The 18,433-nt window shown below is 39.9% G+C and overlaps 1 protein-coding gene across 2 annotated transcripts in view; it reads left to right on the top strand.

The window, feature by feature from the left end:
• The window catches only part of DPYD (dihydropyrimidine dehydrogenase), a 3,539,101-nt gene that overhangs the window by 2,842,178 nt on the left and 678,490 nt on the right, over positions 1 to 18,433 (top strand). For both annotated transcript variants that reach the window (XM_085601856.1, XM_085601855.1), the window contains one exon: positions 17,964 to 18,084. In XM_085601856.1, the coding sequence (XP_085457982.1) occupies positions 17,964 to 18,084 (121 nt within the window). The remainder of the gene's footprint in view (positions 1 to 17,963; positions 18,085 to 18,433) is intronic.

Raw genomic sequence — 18,433 nt, 5'->3', positions numbered from 1 at the left:
ACCCTACCTGGCTGGAAGGACGGGTTTGTGTAGTCTCTCTACATCGAGTATGGATTAGATGCCACCTTTTCCTTGCCAGCCGCCCCCACCTACCTTCTTCGGGCAGCAACCTTTTTTAGGGCAAGGCCGTGGACGCAGCAGAGGCAGGAGAAGAGGAGGGCCACAAGTACACTGGCAAACAGATCAGCCACCACAGAACACTTACAATACAAGGAACGCACAACCACCAGGACTGAATGCGAACGTGACGAACTAGTGGTCAATTTAAACCAAAGACAACTTACATCAACTGAACTTGAGGTCCTAAACAGAGGTTTAGGTTTTGTCCCAACCTCTGTAGGTGACCCTTTTCAACTGAGGTGCGAAATAGGTAAATTCTTTCGCAAAGTCCGTCTACATTTCTTTTTCAAGAATAAAGAAAAAGAGACGATGGGCCAAGCTGACCCAATTCTCCCCTTCGAGCTCAGCTCCAACAAGAGGTACCGACAGATAGGTGAGTAATAACATCTTTATTTTTAGTTTTTGAGAATGCAAGCGCAGAGGGACTCCCGTGCTTCTACTGAAATTAAGCACAGTTACGGACCCGCAATAACGGATTCGAATGCCTCTATAAGACGAGTTTCTTTGGGTCTGTAGTCAGGAGATTCCTTCGTCTTACTAACAGATTACCAATTGTCATCACCTTTTTGAGGCTCTATTCATTATATCACAATCAAAGGGCAGACGGTGTATCTTTGGCAGTTTTTAACTTCACGCGGTGTGGGCTACAGCGGTTTTGAACAATAACCCAATTAACGGGTTTTGATATTTCTGAACCATCTGATTATTTTACAGAGCGGGGCCTCCTAAACCTGAGCCGTTGCCAGGTGAGGTGAGGTGCACACCCACCACTAATTGGGTAAGTGCCGAGAATGTTTTCCACTACACTATATTAGACAGACTTATTACAGTCAAAATACATTTATGAGTATTTGCATACTTGATATATTTCTCTGGATGCTTTATGTTGACCTTGAAAATAACACGATGTCACTGGTTTTGCTATGTTGTGTTTTCTTTTTACCCGTGCAGGTCAGTGAAGTAAAACTACTTCTCACGGAGCTTCTTGGCCCACTATTTGGGTTCAGGTTGTATACACTATTTCTTTGGTTACTTTGGCACTATTTATTCTTGCAGTAGCTCTATTGGTCCTGATGAAAGCTTGGATGAATCTCATCCGATAGCAGAAACATGTAGACCTCTTCCAGCACAGTTATTTGTTGAAACTGTTATAGCACTGTTTTTAGGTATTGTCATCAAGGTAGCGATTTAATAAAGTCTATTCAGTGCCTTGATAGACAATTTTTAAACAGCACTCACACACTAGCACCCTTCACAAAGCACTGCAGCCATCATCCTCAAATATCATAACACCCTACCTTCATCAAATAATAACACGATACCATTCAACAGTTTGGGACATTTATGAGACCAAGATCTACAATTCCTAAGTAGAAGATGGTTCTCAAGTAAGTCCCTGTTTCCCAGATGATGAAGCAAACCACTTCGTGTGGATGATGGGAATCATATGCACATATATGTATACACATATATATTTGAATTCGCAGCTTTATTACATTTAGCATCACCTTTACTACTGTGTCAAGGTCTTCAACTGTATTAGACTCATAGTTGCTTATGTGTACTACTTTATTGATTTGGGGATTTTACAACTATTAGAGTCTTTAAACCTTATCCCTCAGACCCCTACTCGTTATAGAGATACTATAATATAATAATAATCATCGCAGCAAAGCCAGAAAACCTACACAAGATGTGCACCTGAAGGTGGAGCCGGAGGAGGAGCCAGAGGCTGCAGCACAATTACACCGCTGCTCACTCCACCAGCGCTCTGAGTTCTGTTTGTTTGGTGCCCAAAACTACCACCTCAGCTTCAGCGCCCCCCTCTGCGCACCCCCTCTCTGTACTACTCGAGGCCAGATATCTGTTAGGTGGCGTGGAGGTGGTGCGAGCGGCCACTGGCCTGGTTCTTCTTGTGGTGGACCAGGGGACTGAAGAGACGCCCATTATTGGTGAACACCGTCCATTGCTGGCCCTCTCTTGTGGCTTGCTGCCCTTCTTGATGCTGTTGAAGAGGGTCTACTCATCACCTTATCATCTAGAAAAAAGTAAGAGGTGAGAGGTATATATGGCAGCATATAATGAAGCATACAAGAAGAATATTTGGGCATTAGGTATTGGCAACCACTAGAGGTGTCAGTAGTAATTAATAAGGGTAGAAAACAGCAACTAGCACCTGTTCGACTTGGCTTTGCCAGAGTCCGCGAGCGTAGGAGCAGTGTAGTTATTTCTTTCACTGCAGAGCTGGCAGAGCGCAAAGTGCAGAAGTGGCCTTGCCAGGTCTGTGTTGCATTCTTTTCTCTGCTGCATGATCCGTCGCATTTGGCACCTGACACTCTACCTTTTGGCGAAAGCCTAGCCGTTGCTACCTATTTGCGAGGGTGCCGTCTTGTAAAACTGTGTTTGATGTGGCCCTAAGTACAATCAGTAGGCCTCAAAGGAGTACACATTAGGATCTCGTCAAGTTCCCGGTGGCTGCAGAAGCGGCCAGGGTTAGGCTGGTGCGGCTTGCCTCGCTCTGGGAGGGCGTATGCCACACTCTTTCCTCAATTGCTTATTGCATATTGCATGCCTATATGTGGCCAATTTTTCCTTATTCGCTGTCCACTGCTGCCACATCCTGATATTAAAAGGACTGGGAATAAGACAGCACCAAGTATATCTGAGGCTGGTTCTCTACGCAGATCATTTTCGTGCTGGATCTAAACAAGGATGACGGCAAGAAAACTTAGATCGGGACATTTGCTTGTGGGCAGAGCCTGTGTAAAGGCCAAATCAAATCCATTGCGAAACAAGGACATTTCAGTTGTGCTGTTGAAAGAAACAATTTAAATATTCATTCTATGGGAAAGGGAAAGGGAGAAAACTCCTCAAGTAGAAATAAATGCATTGACAAATTGGAATGGGGGGGATAATGTGTCCAGGAATGCTGATACAATTGTTAATAGTGTCACTAATGTGGTTGGGGGTGTTGAATCGCATACTGTTGAAGCTGAGCATGGAGGGGGAGAGCTATTAGAATCCCAGAGGCATCCAGTATGGTGCTTCAGGGGTCTGATTGGCTCTCCAGCCCTTTTGTTATCTTCAGGTTCTCTCTTGCCATCATCGGAGATGGCAAATGAAAACCCACATAGAACACCACTTGCAAACATAGAAGAGCCCCATAGTCCCTACCTAGTAGAGGATGCCCAATATAAGGACTTTACCCTCCCTCATTTGGATTTGGAGCTCTGCAGGAGATACATCTCTTATGTAAGATCATGGAGGTGGCAGATACCCCAGTAGTAATAGCTCCTATAGGATTGAAATATTCAGCAGTACCCCCTCAAATAAATCTAATAATTCTCTCTTGCAATCACATCTCTCTTGACCCCTGATCTAAATACTAGTGACACCCAACCCAGTCAATCCCTCAGGAAAGAGGTAATAGTCTCGGATTCACTAGCATGCTGAGAACGACTATTATCCTCTATCCTAAAGTTACTTGAAAAATTTGTGGGAGGTTCTGACTGTGTGTTGGAAACAGTAACTCAAATACTAAAGGTGCTGTTAAGAAGTAAACACAAAAGGGAGACTAGGCTAAGTGACCATGTTGAACAAGTGGAAGTGGAAGGGGTATTAGAGAATATACTTGATGGTGTTAATGGGGATACTGGCAGTCGACTCATTTGTAATGTCAAGGATGGTAATCCCCTAAGCAATAAGCTAGCGAATAAAGTTGAGATACCAGAGAAGACTCCTGAACCTATACCTGAAGCCATACAAGTCATCTCTGATCCCACACAAAAAATAAAAGGCTTGGAGGACTCACCTAGAAGGACAGATCAGGAAGTATTTCCTATCTGTAAAACCAAGCTAAGTGGTGAGAAAGATGATGTTTCAGCGGTCCCACATTTGAAAAAGAATGGGAGAAAGGAAAAGAATAGAGGAAAAAAGATGAAACCAACATGTAGATATTCTAAAAAAAAAAAAGCAAAGGAGAATTCGCTTTGAAGAAAACATAGAGGTTATAACTAGTACAGAGACTTTTATTCAGCCCCTGCAAAGTATACTACAAGATATGAAGCCAGAAAACGAAATTGATTTTGTGAATTCTTAGGACAAAGAATTAATAGTAGAGCCGATGGTGACTTAAGAGGCCCCCCTCTCGAACATTCTGGTTCCCAAAGGAGATTACGTTAATGCCCCAGTAGAGGGGCCCTTATCAGCCATAGCAGTAGAACAAAGGGGGTCTGTTAACCTTTTTTCATCATTACTTAAGCCCTTGGCTGTCCCTTTCCCTGACTCTGCTAAAATGAGAGGTAATTTAGAGATAAATGGTGTTCAACTCCCCTGGGAAAATATGGATACAATAAGGCTAGATTTTATTTCTCTGTTTGATGCAGATTTAATATTAAATAGGGATTCACTACTTAAATGTTTCTCGAAGATCTAAAGTTTGAAACTTATACAAAGTAGCAATATAAATCAAGTCTCCATCCTAACAACAGAAGTTGGTCATAAGTTGAGAGTAATGATTAATTCCAAAATTATTGTAAATTTTATTTTGCAATGGTCGGAAGGCCTTCAAAGCAGGGGGATTGATGTTATTCCATTATTTGGGGTACCCGATACAGAGCCCTCGACAATAGGTTTTTGTCAGCCCATCTACTTTCAGACAGTAGAGATTCCTTGCATGAAGCAAAGGATTTAAAAATGTGTATCAATAAAAATGGTAGACAAGTGTTATTTAAAGAATACCCCTCCCTTTCCATTAGCCGGAACTCTAAAGATGAGAGCCCCAAATGGAACTGTTTACCCAGTGCACTGTCGAGTGGATTTAACACTAATCACTCACAATGGCCATCCTACTAGCAATAAATTAGAAATGATATCCTGGAATGCTGCAGGAATAAAGAACAGTAGGGTGAAGTTTCTGTATTTGAGTGCATTAACTGCCGATGTGGTGTGCCTCCAGGAATCTTGGTGTACAGAGGATTTGATATGTAGGGATTTTCTCACCTTAGACTGTAAAGCAACACCTTCCAGGAGGGGACATGCAAAGGGAGGGGTGGCCTGTCTACTGTTGAATAAGATGCAATGGAATTATGATTGCTACAAAGAACATAGCAATCTATTTCTGGTAGTAACGTTGTTCAACCTTGATGGAAATGCAAAAAGTCCACCATTGATGTTGATAAATGCCTACATTCCGCCAGATGCCCCTTATGATGTTCTCTTAAATGTGGTCGTCTCCTATATTAAAAACATTAACGATATAGAATTTCCCCCTCATGTAGTTTTGGTAGGAGATCTGAATTGGAAGATATCTAACTCTACATTGGCTAGATTTTGAAACAAAGAAAAAGAAGAATCCATGCGGATTCCGCAAGCTCTTTTTCCGCAAAATATAAGAACTAACAAGAGACGGAAAATGTTTGCTGATTAATAATAAAGGTCGATGGTGTTATAGTAAATGGGAGACTTCCATCGGACACACTGGCAGCTTTTACATGTACAACCTCTAGAGGAGAGTCAATTTTAGACTACATGGTGGTGGTAAGCACCTATTTTTCCTGTTGAAAGACTTAAAGGTCTCTAATTCCTTTTGTAGTGATAACAAGTTACTAACTCTCCTTATAAATTTTAATTTGTCCCCGCCTGACCCTTGGCATTAGATGGTGAATCTGTTAGCTTCGCCAAGAAAACAGGGAGATTTCATTGGGATAACAAGCTCATTCTAGGCCTTTAAAGTATCCTAGAGACTACCTTAGAGAAACTGCCCAGCTGGATAGGCACAGAAATTGCAAGTTTTAACACATTTATGCAACAAGCAGTGGAAACTGCAAGGAAGGTGAATCAAAGGAAAAGTCTTAAAGTGGTCCCCCGATTCCTCCTGCCGTTAAATCTTGAAATAAATAAACTAGTTAGAGAACAGTATTTTAATTATTCCTCGGAAAGGTATTACAGAATATTACAATTAAAAAGGAGAACGACTTGGGTAAAGGCCAGGTTAAGAAAAGAGAGGGAAGATAGTATTTGGATAAAACTGAGCGAAGCAGCCTTTAAATGCCAAATAAGAACCTTCTGGTCTCTTATCGGGGAGGGTTGTGGAGCCAGAACCCGCTCACTCCCTATGGCCATTGAAGAACATAAATGGGTTAGTTTTATTCTGGATTTATACGCAGCTAATAAGGCGGCAATTAAGTACCTCGCACCAAAGGAAGACTTTAGTTTGTATGGATCGCCCTCTGAAAAAGAAATAGAAATGGTGATCAGGGGAATGTGTACCTCAGCTACAATGGGCCCCGATGAAATGCCAATCACAGTTAAAAAACAGTACACTGTGGAGTGAAATTCTTCACCCGGTATTAAAGTATTGTTATGAAAATAAAATGGTTCCCCCGTCCTGGAAGGGAAGTATAATAGTCCCTCTGTTTAAGAAAGGAGACCAAGATCTTCCTCATGATTACCGTCAGATTGTGCTTCTTGATGCAGTAGGTAAAGTCTTCGCTAAATGCCTTCTGAACCCAAATTAGCGATTGGGCGGATGCCATTAAAATTTTACCGTTGTAGCAAACTGTGTTTAGAACAAAACTTGGAACAATTGATAATTTAACTGCTCTACAGGTAGTAAATGAAAAATATGTAGGAATTAGATGAGGAAGGGTGTATACAGCTTTTATAGACTTCTCCACAGCATTTGAAAAAAGTAGATCGTCCCGTAGCTGTGGAGAAAGCTTTTAAATTTGGGCATGCCGGGCACCCTTTTGGACTTAGTTTGTGCCCTCCATATGGATACTTAGTGTAGAGTCCTAATGGGAGGGGAAGATGTCTCTCACAAGCAATCCCTACTGCAAATGATCTAAAACAAGGATGTTTATTGGCTCCCCTGATTTTCTCCCTATATATTTCTGATCTCCCTCACAATCTGGTCGAAAGTGAGGGCATTGCCCCGTTACTTAGGGAAAACCGATTGTGTGTCTACTCTATGCAGACAACATTTTTGATTTAACACCTAGGGGATTAAATTGTCGTCTGCAGGCACTTCATAAATTTGCAGAGGCTCACCATTTAAAGATTAATATATCAAAAAGTAAAATTATGTGTATGCATGGAAGAAAGAAGCTGCAGTACAGAAAGTTTGTATGGTCTGTATTTGGCCAAAAATTGGAACTTGAAAATCATATACCTTTTTAGAAAAAATTGTGTGTGGCAACTTAAGTGATATAGCCCATGTAGAAAATAACATCTCTAAAGCTACCATGCAGTGGAAAAACTTTGGCTCCCTTTATAAGTCTACTGGAAAAAGACATTTTGCACTTTTATTGGAGGTGTTTCGTGCAAAAATCCCCCTTCCCTGCTGTATGGTATAGAATTGATTGATGTAGAGAAATGGGGTTTTTAAAATGCAACGGAAGGCTGAATTTTAAGAAGTTTAGCCTCAGTTAACTTAGCATGTTCCGTGGCAGCCCGCAGGTTAGAATTTGGGTTGAGAAGCACCTGGGCACAGGGTCTCGTGGGGATAGTGCATTGGGTCCTAGGTCTGGCAAAGGGTGATTTTGGTACATTAAGATTTTTACTTCAGAAAGAAACTTTAGAATTTTTAAAAGGATAGTCATACATTTTTAGAAATGTTAGGACTGCGGCTGATTTGCTGCAATTAGATAAGTCCCTGACTCTTTACTTTGTCGGAGTATCAATTAAGGGCTACCTTGAAACAGGCCACTCGGGAATCAAGTTTTAAAAGGGATAGGGAAGCTTGCACTCTAAAGAGGGGTATCCATCTGGTCATTGACTCCTGCGTGATAAATAATGTCCAGGCCTACATTTCTTGGAACCTGCCTCATGGAGTGCGCAGTTTTTGGCTATTATTGAGGCAGGGTATGCTCCCTTTAAATCCTTTATTGTCTAAATGGTATGGTTCGCCACCGATTTGTAATTTGTGCAATAATGGCCTCCAGGATGTTAATCATGTGTTATTTATTTGCCCCGCATTATTATTGTATCGGTATAAATGGATGAGACCAATATGTTTACAACAATCTATTCTTTCAGCCTCTGCACTAATCTATTCTCTCTATGAGCCGCCAAATGGAATTTTCTGCCATTGGATTTTTAACTTTTTAAAGTGTTTTCCAAACATGTACTAAGGCTCATTAGGTTTGTAGGGAGCAGCCACTAATACTTGTTTTTAATCCTATGTCAATTACCTCCGACGTCTTTGCACTAAAGGCATAAAGTATATTTTTAATTATTTTATATTGTATATTATATTGCTATGTTTTAATCTGAAGATTTTTATATTGTTGGATTTCGCTTAGGACTTGCAGATGCCTTGTTGGATTGGATTATTTTCTGCGTTAATTTTATATCAAAATAGATTTTTGACTATCATGTTGTTGGTTTTTCCAGTTTATGTGGATCTCCACGGAGTTCCCTAATCATAAATAAAATAAACTTGAAACTTGAACTTGATGTGGCATGCATTATTCACTCTACCATCATGAATGTCACTGTATCCCTAAGGAATTAACTTATGATTCAGTATGGATTTGTTTTCACTTTTACATGTGAAAAATCTTACAAGAAACCACACATCTAATTCGCTCACAACATCCAGAAATTCATTGCTTAAGTGGAAAGGTGTTTTTTGTTAATGACATGTTTAAGATAAAGTAATTAACATTAACATGGGCAGATATTTTACATTCATGTGAATCAAACTTGCAAATTGTTGTATTCCTAATTTTTATTATAGCATCAGCAAATCAAAAATTGACTTGTATCATTGTATAATACATGGTATGTAAAGTCTTATTGCCTCAAATAAGTTTATTCCCCGTGTTTACATTTTCCAACATCCATCAACACTTTCACACCACAACTTAATTTGATACACCAGTCAGGATGATATGAGCCCACAGGGGGCTGTGAAATTTGTTTACTTTCAATGAGGTGTGTAGTACTCTCTGGACACTTATTAATAGGAACTGCCTGACCCTATAATGGACACTGTAAACACACAGACACTTTTACAGGAAAGCAACATTAAAATAACATAATTGCATATATAGATATGCCACAATAAACACAACCTGTCACGTTGGTACTGTTCATTGTTGATTCACCAATTACAAAGCCTACAATTCCAATTACCAAACCTGGCACCCTTCTTGCTACATGTGCAGTCCAGATGGCAATGATGCTGCTAAAACAAACTTAAAATTGCATTGCTTGAAGATTACCTCTGGATTATACTTGTGATAACCCATTAAGTACTCACATCGCTGCCTTATTGTTATTCGGATATATGGGTGAAGAATCAAAGGACCATTTTTATGCCATCTCAACCGAGGGTCGGATTATTGAGTGGGGAAATATGTTGCTCATAACTTTCAGCATTTTTAATCCTCTAAAATCGTACACACAACTGTGGTTTTCCCACTATGGCAGTCAACTCCAACTTAAATTTTTCAACAGCAATAATTTATATTTCATTTCATAACTTTATCACTTATCTGGCCTAAAATATAATCATGTCATATGCCCCTACTGATTATGTACCACTGATTATTTCTGCCAGAAATCATCATCTTAGTCTAGAAGAGACAGAGACAGGAGGGAGTTTATATTCTTAATATGGGCTGTGATCGATGCATTACTGGCCAAAGATATGAACCCATGAGGCAGTTAAGGCATCTTATGAATGAAATTTGAGAGAGACGTCATTAGACGTCTTAGTGCTTTCTCACCTGTTGGAAATTAACGTCTTTTGTACCTCATACAATAGGCGGTCATTTCCAAGGTTCTTGCCTTGACTGTTTTTGCCTGTTAACCAGTGCATGTGCTCCCCCTTTCAACATGATGAAATTAGCATTGGTATATTTAATTTTCCTATAAGTCCCTAGTATATGGTACAAATGTTGCCCAATGTAAATGTCACTTGTGGGCTGCAGCACCATTGTGCCACTCACAGCAGTGATAGCAGAAGTATGGCCAAAGGCCTATAATTTGTAGCCTGGCTCTGCAGTTTTGAACTGTACATTCAACCTGTCAAAATAACTCCTTTTAACACGTCAAAACCTTCCCTTTAAATAATAATAAGTTACCTCCTAGCAGTCCTTATTGTCCAGTAAGCAGGGTGCATGGTATTTAAAAGTTGGACATGCCAAAGTTTAATCTTACATATGGCCTTACAGAGACAAACACTAAAAAGCTAATTTCACTGTAGCATGGATGGGTGTTCCATAGAAAACTATTGAGATTGATAATGTTATCTCTAGTTCAGAAATACATACAAATTTCCTTTTTGGACTTTTTGAAAAACAGTTCACTGGTGAAGTAAGATTTGTAATAAATGTTTTGGAAAAGGTACTGTTCAAAAGTTAACTTTTACCTGCCAAAATCCTCTGAAGGTCCATTTGCTTGAGGCCAAAGTATCAGCTGGCAGCTGAATAGCCTCCTTGATGAGGTGTGAAAACTGTTGCCATAGCAGGAAAAGGGCCTTGGGTGTGGCGGGGGGTGTCTGCTCCTCAGGCAGAATAAACCTCTAGGCCGTGACCAGGAACTTGATTAACTTCAAAGAGGACTATAATGTTTAACATGGTCTTTTCACAGAATTCTTTATTTTTATATTCTGTATATTGGATAATCTTTATCATAATGTCTCCCAAGGTCTAACTACATTTATTTTCGCGGCACTCTTAATAGATTTTTTTGCTTTAAGCTACATCATTTTTCTAATCAGAGTTGGCTTTAGCTCCAAGTATGCAAATCCAAAAGGTAACATATGGAAGGAAAGACACTGGTCAGCCTACAACCCTCAATACACTATTCATTGTTCAAACTACCAACCCAAGTGAAACTACTGTCAATTTTCCATCATACAGTACTGTACTACAGGCAGTAGGATGGTTCTCTGATCACCTCACTTTCTCAAACAACTAAATCAGAATCTTGACTCTTTGAGAGGTGTTGGAGAACCCAGCCTGTTATTGACAAAAAACTATTCAAAAAAACTTCTAAAACTATACATAACAAATACATATAGTTCCTACTCTGATTGGATTTCACAGTGGCTCACTACGGAAAGAGCTCTTCAATGTTGTCTTAGAAAACAAAATGCAAGAATTTCAGCATGGTATCCCATAAGGCAACTGCACTCAAGTCACCGAGTTCTTCATCTAGATTATAGAAAATTGCAAAGGGAATATAGCAATGAAAATAATCTAGCACCTATTTGTCGCTCTGTAATACATAAAACAGCTGTATTTCTCCCATTCTCAATTCCTTGCAAGGTTTAACCTCCCGTATCTGAAAAGAGCGTGCCTCAATTTTCCCACTGTTATTTATTACACATATTGTTGGCCAGGTAGGCTAGCACAGTAAAAACATTGCTGCTCTCAAAACAATTGCTTGTCAAGATGGTAAATAAAAAGTCAGAATCAGTAATAGCAACAATTAATCTAATGAAAATTGCTCAAAATTGATGAGTTGATATTCATTTCGACGGGTAGTACAGGATTAGGTCTGCTTGGACCACAATCTGAATTTTGTCAGCAAAGGTAATTAAACGGCCTTGCTACTTTAGCACTGAACACATGAAGATAAGATAGACAAATCAATGCTAATAGATAAACTACACTGTGAAGCCAATTTGTTGTATTAGCAACAAGCAAAAGCATGATAAGGATAGGGAAACTGACTGCCATTGACTCATTCATGACAAAGAGCATAGTGAAATGTGCCAAAACAAGTGACTGTTCAAAACCAATATATGACCCAACAAAATAGCAATATATGACGATAATTGAACAGTTGTATGAGGTATTCTGATAGTTTAAACAGTCACATGGCTAATTATGCTCCATTTTTATAATCTTCTATTATAATATGAATATTTGTCAAGTTCATCTTTATGTTTGTAAAGCACTCATGCAGCCTTTTAACTGCTTCGGTGTGCTAGAGAGAACAGCAGGAGTGCAGAGAAGGTTCAGCAAACAGGATGATGGCAGTTTCATAAGGACTGGTCCTTAGCAAGAATGGGGGGGGGGCTTTCTAGTCCTTTTAAAAGTCTGCCTCCATGTGAAAGTTCTTTGAAAGCTTTTAATAGGGAGGAGATTTAAGAGTTGAAAAGCCAACAGCCATTTGCCTTGCACCATGTGGAGAGATGGTGTATGTAGTGTCTTGTAAATAAAAGAATGCTGGAACTCTTTTTGTTCCCACCGTACACCATAGGCCTGTGGCGTAAGCGTTGGAGAGATGAGTTGAAGGAAGGTTTAAAATATTGAGTTCTGACTTACACGCAGCAGAATAAACATGTGTTAAATTACTCTCTGTGTTTGGCATGCTATTAGTGAGGACCTAGGCTGGCAGGACACTACAATTGGTAACGAGATTGGGGATACGAAACTCGTACACTGCAAGCGCTCTTCCAGAGAGTTTGCCATGTTCCAGCAAACTGCTCTTGCAAGCCACGTGTGCCACAGTCTAAGTGCAGAATGAACCCTGGCACTGGGGGAGTCTCAGCGCAATGCCAGCCTTTATAAAATCCATAAAGATAAAGAAAGTGACATTGAAAGTCTACGTTTTGGTGACCAGGAACTGAATGAAACAGCCACAAATAAAAGGTACTGTGCCATTATGCAAATTAATGCCATATGTTATACAGAGTAAGAATGCTAAAGGCGGATGCAAACAGGTTATAAAAGCAGCATACAGCAATATTTCAGTACAATTCAATTTGAAATTCCAATGCTACGCAGCAGAGATTGCTGTCACAAAAAACTTGCAGTTTACCACCCTTCTCAGAAGTTGAAGACTTGTTACCCATGCAACTGTCTTTCATCTCACGTTACTCAGAACCCTTTGAACATGTCAGCATTGCCATATCATGCTTGGCAGAAAATTGCTATTGATTTCTTTGATCCTCTTGAGAATGGACAACATCTTCTAGTTATTGTTGATGAATGCTCCCATTTTCCATTGGTAGAGGGCCTTTCATCCACCACACATGGAAAGGTTATTCAAAAATTAGATTGCATCTTTACTACATGGGTGTACATGCAATCTTAAAATCTGACAATGGCCCACCTTTTAAAAGTTGAGAATTCAAAGACTTTCTCACCTCAATATAAAGCATCAAAAAAGTACTCCTCTTTGACCCCAGGGCAATGGTCTGGTACAAGGGTTCATGATTACTCTAAAGAATGCTGTTCAGAATGCTGCATTGGAAAAGCTCAACCTCAAAAATGTTTTGAACACTACTCTTCGAGCTTCGTGTTCAATCCCTCCCTCAACAACAGGGGAAAGCCCTGCAATTCCCATGTTTGTAAGAGCCCTGATGACCAAGCTGCCTCACCTTAGAACCAAGAATCAGGAAGACATTCATGCTACAGACTTTGGTCACAAACAGAAAATGAAAATATATGCTGACAGATGCCGTCATGTAAAAGATGTCACCTTTACAAGTGGAGATTGAATACTTGTCAGACAACACAGAAAATAAAGTCTGATGCTTCCTTTGCGGCTTAACCCTTTACCATCGCTATCAGCAAAGGACACATTGTGACTGTCCAGCATCCTAGGAATTTCCATATGAGAGATTCTTCTCATTTTCAACATGCAGCCCTTTAAATAACCAAACATGAATGTCAATGTAGAGACTGGGTCCCGACAGACTATTGATGACTCTGTGCCTGATAATAATTCCACCTCACCTGTGCAGATCACTGATACTTCGACTGCCAGTTCACGGTTCTCCGTGACCTTATCAGGTAAGTGATTCAGGTACTATGACACTAAATTAAAGAACTGTAGTTGCCTGTAGATCTATGATTTTCTGTGCAGTTGTTCCATGTATATAGTGTGGATATTTATTTACTTATTTCTTTATTTTGAATAGGTTGTAACTTTTAATTAAACAAAGCGGGAGATGAGTTTTGCAAATCAAAGAACACTGGAACTTTTTTGGTTCCCACTGTATATCGTAGGCCTATGATATGAGTGTTGGAGAGATGAGTTGAAGGAAGGCTTAGAATGTTAAGTTTTGACATACACATCGGGGTATAAAGATGTTTAAATTTACTCTTTGTGTGTGGCGTAGTTATTGGCAACTGCCTGGGCTGGGTAGACTCCACAGTGTATTCTAGACAACCAGTCTTTTCAGTCTGGTTAGTTGGAAATGGAGAACAAACTTGGCTAGTCAGAAAAATATTCATGTAGAACTTTATGCATTTGGTCCAAGGTTTTGACCTCAACATTTGACTGGCTTCAAAATGCATCAACCTTTCCTGTCACTCATGCTTAATATGTGCCGGTGGTAGCACTGGCCGGGACTGGCTATCAATGTTGGGGACCGGAGCTCATTCTTTTTGTTCATGGCTTGTTCAATTGCAAGATAGGGAAAGCAGAAATGGGAGAAGGAAGGGGAAGGGGAAGGTATGAAGCATTAAGCAAGGGAGAAAGCTGGGGGGAAAACAACCAACACAAGTGAGATATTTATACAGGAAATGTAGGGTGTTTGAACTAAGAGGCATGAGGAGGAATCAAGACTAGATAACCTTGGTGTTTGGCAAACTTAGTATTCAGCAGGGCCAGTGATTGCCACTTCAAGAAAACTTTCAACCCCTGTACTTATTTGTTTGTACAAATTAAGCACTAAGTCGCTAAACTAAAACTGTGTATCTATTAAGCACCTATGCTGAGATCAACTTACTGGCATTGAATGCCTTTGGGTAGTGAACAACTGACCATTATATTAGTCACTGAAATACATAAAGTAATCCATTCACATCAGCATTCCGAATTATGCTCTCTATTAATCAGCCTATACGCTGCCACTTGTACCCCAACCCCTTTTTTTCAGTAGCAAATGCATCTAAGCTATTTATAAAGTTACATATAATTCGGAAGTATGACCAAAACAGGACTTTCTAAACTCCATTTCTAGTTTCTATTAATTGGCTACAGCTGTTTGAACTTACAGTAAGCACTGTATTAAGTTACAACATTAGCGGCTTTTGTGACCCGCCAGTGATACTGACATTAGTGAAGGGCAGATAGAGTTGCAATAGTGTGCCTCATAACCTCCATATGGGAGGAGATCACGACCAGCACTGCAATATTCAGTATTAAGTCCCCCTTGAGCCTCATAGTGTCTGTGGTAGCAGTTTATTGTGCCTGGGCCCAGATTACAGTATGGATAGAGGGCCTAGGTGTGCTCCACAGTGCTATTTACTGGATGTATACAGAGTTGACTGCAGTCAAGTCCTCAATTCTGAAAATGTTCTAACTGCAGAGAATTAGCTAATTCTGAAAACTAGTGCCTACACAGGCAGAAAGCCCACAGCATGGAAATATAGAAGCCAGCTTCCCTATATATCCTGGCTCTATGGAAGTACCTTTCTGACCCTTGACTGGGGCTTTCAAGACCCCATCATGGGCAATGAAGGAGGGTACAAGTTTGCCCAAACTTGACTAATGTGACCCCTGCTTCACTGTCGTGTATCTGCAGAGAAATGCAGATGGACTTTGCCACACTATCAAATGGGAAGGACACTGTAACTGTATTCCTGGTTAGGGATGTCTAGGCTATTGTGCTTTAGGTTTACACCTATAATAGCTGATAAAAACCCCAACGAAAGTGAAACAGTCATCAGTGTAAACAAAAACGCTGATTAATGCCTGCACAACCACAAACTAAAATACTAGTCTTAAAGAAAGCAAAGTGAGAGAGAATGAGTAGTTTCTATTTCTTCCTAAAAAAAGCCAGTCAATGTTATTTCATTATAAAAGGTAGAAGCAAGAAAAACTGATCTAAGATTATTCTGCTTAAGTTTTGTTATTTAGTGATGTCACTAAAATATTGTTTCTTCTTTCTTTTGTGTCCTCCATTTTTTGTGCTTAGTTTAAATGTGCAGTGTTTAGAACCATGTTTTCGGTCTGGTCTAATTATTTTGTACAGAGTAGAGAATTTGGCAATATTAAAATCATATTTGTTCTTTTGGTAGTCTTTATTTATTTCACTGATTGGTGAAATGGCTGTCTCGTAGGAATATTGGCCAATAAGTACTATCAAATTTTCCTAAAGGCACAAGATGGGTAAAACTCTTTAATACATCAGTCCCCTTTTTCTAACAAGTCAGTATTGATAGCAGGTCAATTGAAAAGGATGTAAACATTCAATGCATGGCACGTGACAGGTACCTGAGAAAAGAGTGTTGTCACCATGCAAATGGGTTAATGGTGAAAACCTGACATAAGACCTTCCACATACCAGCAAAATGTATATCTCCAAGGTGTCCAATTGTTATTTGTGATACCTTCACCTAGCTCATACTTAACTGCACTTTACTGCAGTGGTTTATGGCCCACAGGTAAACTGTTTCAAGACCCAGAATGGAATGTACGTCTATTAAAAAGGTCAGGAATTACTTAAAGTGAGACCATGGCCATTTGGACACTTGACACCTACGAATGTCTAAACATCAGACCCACCTTGTAGTCCGGCAAAGAGTGCAAAAAAGCATTGGTGAGAATGCTTACAGCATTAAGTTTCAGATTAATTAGAATGCAGGGCTGCAAATTTATCTTGTCTGACTCAAAATTGTAAAGGTTTCAGAAAGTACTATGCGATTTGCAGTGTTGACCAACCCCAACAAAGGCATAATACTGAGTTAAGAGTAGGTGAACTACCCCCAGCTATGTCCAGGAATGAGTGTATTAAAACATGTGAGTGCATCATTATTTTTTAATCCATTAATAGTCCTGTAAACCAGACAGAGTCCTGACATAGTGAGTGTGAGAGGTAATAAAATGTGGGAAAGGGTGATGCGATGTCCGTGTGAGTGAGAGTGCAATACATAGACTTTCTCTGCTTAAACAGTCTAGAATTCATCCCTTGGACACTCTGCCAATGGAAGACACTACATACACTGCATAGCTTCACTATACATTTAAATATGTGTGTTGTAAAAATCACTTCAAAAGAATATGTTTTGTAAACACTGGAAAACAAAGCTTTGCCTCTTTTGGGAGTTAAACAGTGGATACACACTGATAAGCACTGATTTCAAAAGGTTTGGAAACCAGTGAGAAAACACCACTGAAATCTACAAAACATAAACAGTGAAAACAGGACATCCTTTGTAGGTCTGGAATCTATGAAGGATCATCATTGCCAACTCCCAGAATATATTGGGGGGGGGGGGGGCGGGTCAGTAACTGGAGTAATCTTTGGTTGGTGCACACGTAGTGCATCCTTCCTGGATCATCATTGTGCCCTTGGCCCTGAGACTTTAATGTGGGCATGCCCATTCCTACGTTTACTTGTGGCTATTTCTCCGTGTATGTGAGGCAACACCCACTTTACATTGCAAGGAAACTAATTTGCACCCACGTGATGTGTATTACAGAAGGTACTACGTGAGAGCTTGCATCCTCCTCTGTAATAGGGTTTTGTTTTAGAAAGACAAAAGGGATGCAAATTTCTGAGTCACCCCCTGGCAACTTATGTAACTCGACCACTTGTGTACCCTGCCAGTGTTATATTTATATGAATTTTGAGACTTTTAAAATGGAGATAGCTCTTACAACATTATGGGGGGAATTCCTTAATTTAAAGCATGCCATGTCCCATTATTCAATAGCAGACGCTCAAATCACCATTCATAGGTATGTGGCATCTGTCGTACGCGTAGCTCTCTCTTTTTATCTGAGTCTACTAATAACATGTGCAAAGGCTCTGCCTCACAATTATAGGCACGCGCTGTACAACAGATTGCATGAATGATTTTCTACTTGGAACCTGCAGGTTTAACAAATTAGTTCAATTAACGCCTCTTTGTGACCTATTTTCCTAGGATCCAGAGCTGGTAAGAAACATCTGCCGCTGGGTTCGACAGGCTGTAAAAATCCCCTTCTTCGCCAAACTCACCCCGAATGTGACAAGCATTGTGAAGATTGCAATGGCTGCCCAGGAAGGTAGGGGGGAAATCTGCATTTTGTATGCACGTGTTCAGTTATGTATGTCCAGCGAAATGAGGGGCTGAATGATGTAGATAATTATATAATCCGCCTATTTCCATAAAAAACGTAATGTCTGTGAAATTCTCAGGACACTGATGTTTTTTTTATGACTGGATTTGCTTTGAATGTTCAAGCAATGAAAAAAGAAATAAGGGCAGTGGAAATCGAGACAACTACGAGGGCAGATGCTGAACACGTAGCAATATCGACTATTTCCAGTTAAAAAGAGGACCGTTAAATTGGGTAAAAATAACACCAGAGACCTAAAACATGGGAAAAGCTACTCGCAGCTCACAAGGACAGT

This window comes from Triturus cristatus, chromosome 4_2, assembly GCF_964204655.1.
Source record: "Triturus cristatus chromosome 4_2, aTriCri1.1, whole genome shotgun sequence".
NCBI lineage: Eukaryota > Metazoa > Chordata > Amphibia > Caudata > Salamandridae > Triturus > Triturus cristatus.
This window is presented reverse-complemented; position numbering and strand designations above follow the sequence as displayed.